Source organism: Phalacrocorax aristotelis, chromosome 29, assembly GCF_949628215.1.
Source record: "Phalacrocorax aristotelis chromosome 29, bGulAri2.1, whole genome shotgun sequence".
Lineage (NCBI taxonomy): Eukaryota > Metazoa > Chordata > Aves > Suliformes > Phalacrocoracidae > Phalacrocorax > Phalacrocorax aristotelis.
The window spans coordinates 365,945-376,019 of NC_134304.1; the positions used below are offsets into that span (position 1 = coordinate 365,945).

General features: G+C 51.9%; 1 protein-coding gene across 1 annotated transcript; it reads left to right on the top strand.

The window, feature by feature from the left end:
- Nucleotides 1-345: 345 nt before the first annotated feature.
- LOC142048913 (putative serine/threonine-protein kinase SBK3) lies at nt 346-6,997 on the top strand. The gene is made up of 4 exons (XM_075076243.1): nt 346-519; nt 791-993; nt 1,580-2,107; nt 6,917-6,997. Exons 1-4 carry the CDS (start codon nt 348-350, stop codon nt 6,995-6,997), a joined length of 984 nt encoding a protein of 327 aa, XP_074932344.1. The 5' UTR covers nt 346-347.
- The last annotated feature ends 3,078 nt before the right edge of the window (nt 6,998-10,075 follow it).

The window sequence follows — 10,075 nt, forward strand, 5'->3', positions numbered from 1 at the left end:
GGACTGGGTTGGACTGGGCTGGGCTGCAGTGAACTGGACTGGAAAAGATTGGCCCAGGCTTGTCCAGGCTTCACTAGACTGGGCAGGGATGGACTGGCTTGGGCTTGGGTATGTTGCGCTGAATTGAACTGGGCTAGACTGGGATGCTTTAGAGCAGGTTGGTCTGGGTTCCATTAGTCTGATTGGGCTAAACTGGACTGGACTGTGCTAGACTGGGCTGCCCCTGGCGTGTCCTGGATGGGTGCCCTGGGGCCATGAGGATGATGCTGCCACTGTCACCCCGTGCAAAGGGCTGGAGGTGGTAGGGCTTTGCAGCAGCATGGGGGGCTTGGTTCTCCCCAGGACCCATGGAGGAGTCGGATGAGGACGGGGAGGACAACGAGGAGTTCCTGGAGCGGCTGATGGCACAGACGGGCAGGGATGTGCCACAGCAGGAGCTGGAGGAGCACTACAGCGTGCTGGAGGAGCTGGGCAGCGGGACCTACGGCCGCGTGGTGCTCACGGAGCCCCTGGACGGTGGTGAGGGGTTCTGGGGGGATGGCGGCGGTGGTGGTGGTGAGGGGTGCTGAGGGGGAGAACACCAGGGAGGACAACCCTGTTGCTGATTGGGGAAACCTGCTCCCCAAATGTGCACAGATATGCACAGCCCCACTGCTGTGCCTGACCCACCAAAGCCAAACCCCAGCTCTGCTCAAACCACCCCATGCCAGACCCTGTCTCTGCCCCCCTTGGTGACCAAACTGGTGCTGATGCCCCCCCCCCCTTTGGCTCCCCCTGCCCCATTTCCCAGGCTCGCCAGTGGTCCTCAAGCTGATGCTGAAGCAGCAGACAGAGCGGCGGGCATTCCTGCGGGAGTATTGCATCGCCCTGTGCCTCTCCAGCCACGCAGCCTGCCTGCGCACCCTGCCCATTGCCTTCGAGAGTGCCACGCACTTCGCCTTCGGGCAGGAGCTCGCTCCCGCCGGGGATCTGTGTGCCCTCCTCAACCCGGGGGTGCGTGCTGCCCTGGGGCTCTGTGGGAGGAAGGCAGGGGCCGAGGGGTGGGAGGGCAGAGGAGAAGGTGCCAGGACAGCTTTGCAGTGGGTCCCCTGATGCTGTGTGTGGGGAGACTCTTTGCAGTGGGGTGCATAGTCATGCTTTTTGTGGGGAGACCCTTTGCCGTGGGTGCAGTGATGCTTGTCTGTGGGGACACCCTTTGCAGTGAGCACCCACTCACACTGTGTGGGCAGACCTTTTGCCACGGGGTGTATGTTCACACCATGCAAGGAGCGAGAATCCTTGCAGTGGGTACAGTGACTCTGTGCATGGGGACCCTCTTTGCAGTGGGGTGTATAGTCTTGCTTTTTGTGGGGAGACCCTTTGCAGTGGGTACAGTGATGCTGTGCCTGGGAACAGACCCTTTGCAGTGGGGTGCATGCTTGTGCTGTGTGTGGGGAGACTCTTTGCAGTGCAGGCATGTGGCTGCAGGCTGCTGTGGGGCAAAGCACAGGTCAGCAGTGCTGGAGAGGGGTCTGGGTGCTGCAGTGGCCCCTTCAGGGAGAGGGCTGTGTGGTGGGTGATGGTGCCACCCTGCCTGCAGGAGGGCTTGGCAGAGGAGCTGGTGAAGCGCTGTGCGTCCCAGCTGGCCGAGGCGCTGGACTTCATGCACAGCCGGGCCCTGGTGCACCGTGACGTCAAGCTGGACAACGTGCTGCTCTTCGACCGTGAGTGCCGGCGGGTGAAACTGGGAGACTTCGGGCTCACCCGTGTGCAGGGTTCGGCAGTGGGTGCCATGTCTAGCACCTTGCCCTACTCCCCACCGGAGCTCTGCCTGCTCCAGGGCTCTGACACACTGGAGCTGGACTCCAGCCTGGATGTCTGGGCTTTTGCCGTCCTACTCTTCTGCCTCTGCACTGGCTGCTTCCCCTGGACTGTAGCTGCCAGCTCTGACCCCCAGTTCGAGGACTTCAGCGCCTGGCAGGGAGGCACAGCGGGGCAGGGGATGCCCCCTGCATCCTGGCGAGGCTTTGGCTCTGGGGCGCTGGAGATGCTCCGGCGCTTGCTGACGCTGGACCCTGACCGCCGGAGCCCGGCCATCGAGGTGCAGAAATACCTGTCCCTGCCCTGGGTGATTGCCCCCAGTGCTGGGGAACCAGCACCAAGCAGCTCCCAGTCCCCCCTTACCAGCGGCATGGGGGAGAGCCCAAGGGGCACTGGGGCACAGGATACTGAGGGTGGGGGAGAGGGGCTTCCCATGCCCCCTGCTAATGCACTGGCCCCGTGCTGGTAGCCAGCACCCCTCCTCCATCCCGGGGCTTGTATTGCAGCAGGTGCTCCCTGGGGGTCTGGGCTCCCCGTCTGACGCCTGAGGCTTGTGGAGCTAGAAATGGACTGCAAGTGTGGGAAGGAGAAGCGATGCTTTGGACAGCACCTGAGGACACCCCCCTGCAGCTGGATGCCCGGCACCTTGCAAAATCTATGTCACCTGGTGGTGGTGACAACAGTCCACCGGAACAACCGTTGCACAGGTCTGAGATGCACAAGGAAAACCCAGGGCAGAAGTAGCCTGCAGGACGACATAGAGAAACAGAAGAGCAATTAATTAGAAATTAAACCTGTTAAGGCCATTGCAAGATCTTGGCAGAGAGACAGTGAAACTGCTCAGCAGAGGACCTCAGAGAGGCATCTGACCTTGCCTTCCTTCCTGCACCTTAGGGATGAGGAGGTTGTCACAGGATGCTGTTAATTACAGAAGATGCTGAACAGCCTCCCTGGGAGTTAAGGAGCTGGGGAAACAGATGTAAGGCCTCAAGGCTGGGGGGGAGCTGCCAGGTGGATCTCTAGGACTTGAGTTAAAAAAGGGAAAAAACCTGGGGTCCAGCTCTGTGTGAGCAATGGCATGGGCAAGGGGTTTTGCACTGTTAAGAGCGGGGTGTGGGTAGGCTGATAGTGCAAAAGAGTAAAGAGACACAATGAAAGAGCAAATTGGGATGGCTCTGGGTGTGCAGGAGCGGGGGGGACACATGAAAATTGGCTTCAATGGCTGCAAATGTTCTCCATCTCCAGCATGGGAGGGGCTGGGCAGACTCCAGAGGGGATTTTGTGGGGTGAGCTCACAGTTTGGAGGCTGAACAAACACCTGCCCGCACTCAGCAAGCCATCTGGTTCACACTGGCTTTCCCACCGGGGCTGCTGGCAGCCAGGAGGAGAGCAGCGGGGTCCCACAAGCACTTAACCACGGCACCACACCATGCATGGGCAGGGTTCTGTCTACCTGCTGGGGAGCACCATCCTGGGGCTCTCCTGCACCCCTTTGAGCAGTCTGCACATCTGTTTTGGGACATGGAGGGGGGGCCTCCATCCTCTGCCTGGGGAGTCTGTGCCCACCCCTCCTTGGGGACCCCCCCCAACAGGCTGGGGGATGCTGCGTTCTGCCATCAGCAGAGGATCCATCTCCTGTGCCACCAACCCTGGTGCAAAGTGGAAGGGGAGGGGGAAAATTAGTTGAGATGCTGAAGCTTAATAAAATTCTCTGCTGGTTTTGCCTTTTTTTAAACTGTGTTTTTCTGCGACACCCCCCCCCCCCGGCTTGAGCCATAAATCCTGCTTTTTTCTCCTCCTTGGGGCAGGCAGGCTTTGAGCAAAGGGGATCCAGCCCCTCATCCCCATGGTGGTGGGCAGGCTCGTAGAGGAGAGGACACATGGGCAGCTGGGAGGCATGCCTTTGGCAACACAGAGGGTTTTCCTTTATAGCTGCCCCCCCCCCCCCCCGAATTGAGCCTGGGGATACCCAATCCGGGGGTAGCAATGCCGGACTGGACAGTGGTGGTCCCTGTAGCTGGGGATGGAAATTCCCCCATTCTTGTCTCACAGGTGGGGTCCTGCTGTTGGGGGCCTGTCGCTGAATTTCTCCCAAGCCACTTGGTTTTCCAGGTGAGAAAAACCTCCCCAGCACAGCACTGGCATGCATGCCTTGGAGCTTCCTCCAAGATAAATGATGATCCATGGAAAATGCATTGGGCAACATGCACAACAAGCAGCTCATGAATATGTTTGCAGAATGGGTCAATCCACTGTCCACACAAATATATGCCTCTAGCCCTCCCTCAAGCTTCCCAGTGGCTGAGGAGAGCTGGGCCAGTAAAGCCAGACAGGGCGGTCCAGAGATGTTTCTGGCTGAATGGTAAAGGGGGCATCATGCGAGGGACAGCCAAGCCCCCTGGATGATTTAAAGGAGGGTCTCAGGGACCTTATGGGGGAGTGCAACCTTGCAACAGCCCCCTGTTAACAGCTATGAAGCAATACAGTTGGGCCTGCAACAATAAAAAACATCAGTTGCATCTATGGGACCAGGATGGGAGAAACCTCCTGGTCTGAGTCCACCAATCTCATCTCTAGGGTACCGGGAAGGAGAAATTCCTTGGGGTCTCAAGGTCTGCAGGATTTGGCTAGTCCTTAACAGGCAAACCCTCCCATGTTCAGGCCCCAGCATCACTGTGAAGGCAGCTATGCTGGGGATGTGCTGCAAAAACCCCTGGCCAGTGGCTGGCAGAATGGTTTACTGAGATATCCAGAAATAATGTGTATGGGCACGTACCTGATCAAATGTGTTGCATCTGGGTGTATCCAGCAGACACACCAAAAGCAAACCCCAAGAGTGCTGTTGAGGAGTGGCCCCCAAACTAAGCTGAAGCATCATCACATCACCTATACCCTCCTCCTTCCCAGACAAGGAGCTAATCTGGACACAAGACATTAGAGCACATTGGAGGCTTAACTTGTGGGATCTGCTGAAGAACAGGATTGCTCCTAATTCCTTTTTTGGGATGGACTTTAATGGGAAAACCAGGAAGGCCACAGTGGCACGGGTGGAGAGCTGCAGCTATCAGGCTCTTGGCATTGCTGGGACAGGCACGGAGCAACATGAGAATAAAGAATCTTAGCTGCTGCTCTGGTCAACAGAGCTCCCAGCAGGCTCTTGGAGGGTCTCGGGTCCATCCACGGCTTGTATTGACCTACAAGTGTTGTGTAGGTCAACCTTGCATCACCTGTCTTGGTCTGAAGCTGGTGCAGCACTTGGCAGTTGGAAGACCAGATGCAGGGGGAAATGCTTAGGACAGACCACCGGCTTCCAGGTTTTGGGAGATTAAAAGGTCCTAATCTCTGCATTCCTTAAAAATTACAGAAAACAGGGGGTTTGCACTCAGAAGAGGTTGCAGAAATCCCAGCTCCTCAAACGCCCAGCTGGTAGTCCAGATCTGTTGGCATTACCAGCAGGGACCTCTCCTGGAGACTGCTCAGAACCCAGTGAGAAACAGCCAAAGCTAGTTTTTGGCTGCTTTTTTTTTTTTTTTTTTTTGGTTGTTTGTTTGTTTTTTAACTTTGCTTTTCTAAGAAATGAAAATTACTTGCAAGGTTTGTCATTGTGGGCAGATCCAGGGTTGCAGAGCAGAATTTATTCAATGATACAAAATATTGGTTACTGTCAGGGCCAGTGATTTAATCTCATTTCTCTTGATTATTTTTGATTAATTGGTATTTCTCCTCAGCTACCTCCCTCCTCAAATGATGATGTAAGTGGCAGAGAAGAAATAGCGTAACGCTTCCTGCAAGTTGGAGATTTTTCTTGAGAACTGTAACAGGTTACTGCAAAACCCTAAAATTATGTTAAGGATCTGGCAGTTGAGGACTTTAGGATCACTTTACGGGAAATGACCGCTTGTTGAATTGAAATCAACCCTGCTTTGACAGTTGTGCTAGTGGTTTTCAGATTCTGAAAAACTCCTTTCAAGTCAGTTATGACCCCACCCCGAATTTAAAGTGAAGCACCTGCATATCCTCAATGACAATCAGGAATTGATTTTTTAAAAATTTAAATATTTATTAAAATAATTATCACAATATTTATTTTCATATTATTTTTTAATCACTTGAGGGGGAGTTGGATGAAGGCAGTGTCCTTTCACTCTGTTTCCCTCCAAGAAAGGTGCCTCCAAGAAATGATGTCCCAGTGCTCAGAAAAGGACCTGCTTTGCTGCTAAGCACCTCTGTCCTCTGCGATAATTTTGTTCAGTAAAGTTGCAAATTGCAAAGGCCAGTGTGTTCCCCTTAGAGCTGCACTCTCCACCACCTACAGTTGTCTTCTTCCCACCGCTACACAAGACCTCAACCCATAACTGGCACTCAGTGAGCCTTTTTTCTGGTTCAGACCAGGTTGATTCCTGCTTCTCCTAGCTGTCTGTCCTTTGGAAGGGTTGCACGCCCTCTGGGATCTTTTGTGGGTGCATAGCTCAGCCTCCAGCCCTCCAGCACATGCATTTTGCTTGGCTCCACTCTCCATGATGTAAAGCAGGTGCAGGTTTTTGTGGGCGAGAGGAAATCTCCCTGGGATGTGGGAGGAGAGTGGCAGCACCCCCTAAATCTCCCATTGCAGCTCCATGCCCAATGCATCCCCCTACCTTGCTGGGACCCCGCCACAAAAACCTGAGTGCAGTTATCCTTTCATTTTAATTTTAATTTTAATTTTTATTTTTATTTTTGTTTTTGTTTTTATTTTTATGTTTATTTTTATTTTTAAACCAGAAAAAAACATCTCCACTTTCCATAGCAATATACAGATGTGCAAGGGACCAGTTTCTCCATCAATTTAGAGAAATCGTCCAGCTCTATCAGCAAAAGTGTTCAGTACTTGCTGGGGTTTCTGGGCTCCTCACCCCCTCAGAGTGGAGAAGGCAAACTGCTGGGGACACCCCCAGGAGTTTAATCTCAAATATTGCACATTCATTCAATGAGTTCTAGCTGAGGGGTGGAACTGGCTCACTATCCCTTTTGCTTCACCATGTGTTTTCTAAGAGAGTAAAGGGAAGGAAAATGTCCAGACAACATGGATCTTTGAACATGGTGAAGTGCCCCATCATCCCCTGCTGCACACCAGGAGCGGCTGGGGTCAAAGGACAATGCCCAAGCTCTGAGAAATCCTTATTCAGGTTTTCCACTGGAAAAAAAAAATGCTAATTAATGCCTCTTCTCTCCTCTTCTGTCAGAATAAGTGGACTGAGGGCTTTCTGTCCTTCAAAGGAAAATTATAGACTGGAGAAAACTAGTTTCTGGTTGCTTACAGACTTGCTTTTAGCCTGTCCAGGATTGTTGCGCAGGTTCAAATATGCAGCAGTGAAAGCTCCTGGTAAGAAAAGCAATTAAAAACCTGTATCCCTTTGCATGCAGATGCATGAGAACAACCTCGGTTTAACAAAACAGTCACTGCATTCATCCTGCATGGCTGAGATCCTCCCTTCCCACCTCTGTGCACTTGGCATGCCCCTTATCAGAGCAATCTTGAAGATGGTCTTTGCAGGAGCTGTACCAGCCGGTTAGACAAGATAGCTGTTCTGCAAGCTGCAGCTGTTGTGTGAATAATTTCGTTATTTTCTAGGTGTTGCACAAATTGCTCCATTTCTTGCTCAAATATTCTGCTCTGCAGAAGCTAGAGCAGAGTTGTATGAAGGTGCCCCTGCTCTTTTTCCTCTAATGCCACAGAGAGCAGACATGATGCCAACTTTATGTTCAAGTGCATTGGTATTGATGTGTGAGGGAAAGAAGTGACCACCAAATTTTACAGAAAACATTCTTGAATTTCTGGATGAGGCTGGAAAGCTGGCAGATGCTCTTCTTACTGTAAGTTTATAATGTCCCCAGTGCTACTTAAAGAGACTGAGCCCTTGCTGAGGCCAGACCCCCCGTTTTGCTGCCAGCCACCAGAAACCCAGGCTCATGATGCGCCTTCCATTGTACTTGCCTCCATTGACTTCTTCTTCCAAAAGAGGCCATCTCCTGACTAGGTTGGTGGCTCTTGTCCTTGCAAAAAGGCTGACAATGTTCCCAGCCCTGGCGGATTCATGTGAGCTGAGGTGAGAGCACTTGGTGGGAGGTTTGATGAAAAAACAGCCCATCCTTGGAGCTACAGAAAGGCCGTTTGTGAGCGTTGAGACAATTTCCTCAGAGTCACATCAGATGGACTTGTTTGCAGTGTCCATGGATGAAGGATTTATCAAGCCAAGTAAAGGAGTTTTCTGCTGATCCCCTCTTTCTGTGTCCACCTCTTCCCTCAGTGACTGCATTTGTTTCTGCAGCCCTTTTCTGATCAAGCCAGGATCTGCTCAGCCCAAGTTCAATAGTGGTGTCTCCTTTTGGAAGCTGGGAGCTTTCACATTGAATATTTTAATGACCCCAGTGTTAATATAATCCACAAAGGGGGATATTCTACCCTTTCTTCAAACTACTGTCTTCTGTCTTTTTTTTTCAGGCTCTGGGCTGAGAGCACATGAAAAAACAGCTGACAAGTTTCCCCTGAAAACTGGGGCATCTTCTTCACCCAAAGAAGTGAAGAAGCCACAAGTATGGACTGAAGTAACCAGAAAAGTAATGAAACTGCTGATTTCTGAACCTTTCCCTTTTTTTCATGCTGGTGGGTAATTGGAACCCAGGTTGCAATGAGATGTCTGGGATAGCAGGCTGCACCTTCTGGGCAAATCTCAAGGGACTAACTTTTTAACAGGATCTCAGGAGCTTTCAGCATCACCCACTGCAGTGGATGGTGATGAGGTGCATTTTGCTCCACTACTGTGCTCTAGATTATAACTCTTCTGTTTTATGAGCTTGGTTGTAGCAGAGGGAGTAAAAATTTAGTGGAGTCCGTCAGCACTGTGAATAAAACCTCTGCCTTGGGTTGTGGGAGACTGGGGTTTGGCGTATCTCTTGGACTGTGTCATAATTTGTTGAGAAAAGTCCCATAGAGGACAACTGTACAAAAGTTGCCAAGCTGTTCTGAAACCTCATTCCTCTTTTACAGCTGGGAAGTCTGAGTCCTCTTTCTCAGTTCCTCATGAGCATCACGGTTATAACATGTCTGAGTTGAATGCACCAGGGTTGCAAAATTGGGTATGCAAAGCTGGCACAGAGATCCAGGAATCTGTTCCCCAGAAGGTGACTATTCAAAAGTTAAGGGCTGGGTGAAATACAGTGATATCAGCTCTCCAACAAAGCATGTTTCCAAGACAATCACACTGAAGCTTTGGAGAGCTTACCCTGTGAGGGAGCAGACCTGCCCGCTGTTCCTTTGGGAGCTGCCATAGATGGTACCGTAAAGGGTTTTCCTCTTCCATGTTTGCACGGTCTCCTCCCACCACCTGCCTTCTACAACAGAAGATTTCTCCCAGAGGATCAATGGTTGCCCAGGTGAACAAAGAAACAGTGGAGAAGGCCAAGGAAAAAAATGTTCCCTAATTCCTGGAGGACAATATTAGTGCAATGCCATGCTTCTATGCTAGTCTGATGGTTTTTTTCCCACAGGTCCTTGTGGGAAACGTGGCACAGGACTTTGTGAGTCTCCTAACTTGTCCTCATTTCTCTCGGGACTGCTTGTAGGGTCCAGAACCTCTTGGTAGCTAAAAAATGAGGCCAAGGTGCAAGGGAAGGGCCAGAGGCAACTAAGTGGGAGAATCACGGTTCTCACTGTGCATTTGACTCTGCCCCCCATTTCCTATCACTGAATTCATAGAATCATATAATGGTTTGGAGAGGACCTTTGAAGATCATCCAGTCCAACTCCCCAGCCGTGGACAGAGGCATTTCCCACTAGATCAGATTGCTCAATGCTCGTTCAACCTGACCATGAACACATCCAACGATGGGGCATCCACAACTTCTCTGGGCAACCTGTTTCAGTGTCTCACTACCCTCATCATAATGCATTTCTTCCTTATGTTCAATCTAAATGTACCCTCTTTTAGGTACATTTCCCCTTGTCTTGTCACAGAGTCACAGAATGGCAGGGGTTGGAAGGGACCTCTGGAGATCATCCCATCCAACCCCCTGCTTGAGCAGGCACCCACAGAGCAGGGGGCACAGGACCGCGTCCAGGCGGGGCATGAAAGTCTCCAGGGAAGGGACCCCACAGCCTCTCTGGGCAGCCTGTGCCACCGCTCTGGCACCCGCACAGCAAAGGGGCTTTTCCTCATATTGCGGAGAAACTTCCTGTGTTCCAACTTGTGCCCGTTGCCCCTTGGCCTGGCGTCGGGCACCACTGAAAAGAGTCCAG

Bases quoted from the DNA above. Each gene is read 5' to 3' on its own strand.
- LOC142048913 (XM_075076243.1), top strand. From the start codon at position 348: ATGGAGGAGTCGGATGAGGACGGGGAGGACAACGAGGAGTTCCTGGAG. The intron at 520-790 runs GTGAGGGGTTCT...CCCATTTCCCAG, and splicing joins CACGGAGCCCCTGGACGGTG to GCTCGCCAGTGGTCCTCAAG. The intron at 2,108-6,916 runs GTGATTGCCCCC...GCACACCAGGAG, and splicing joins AATACCTGTCCCTGCCCTGG to CGGCTGGGGTCAAAGGACAA.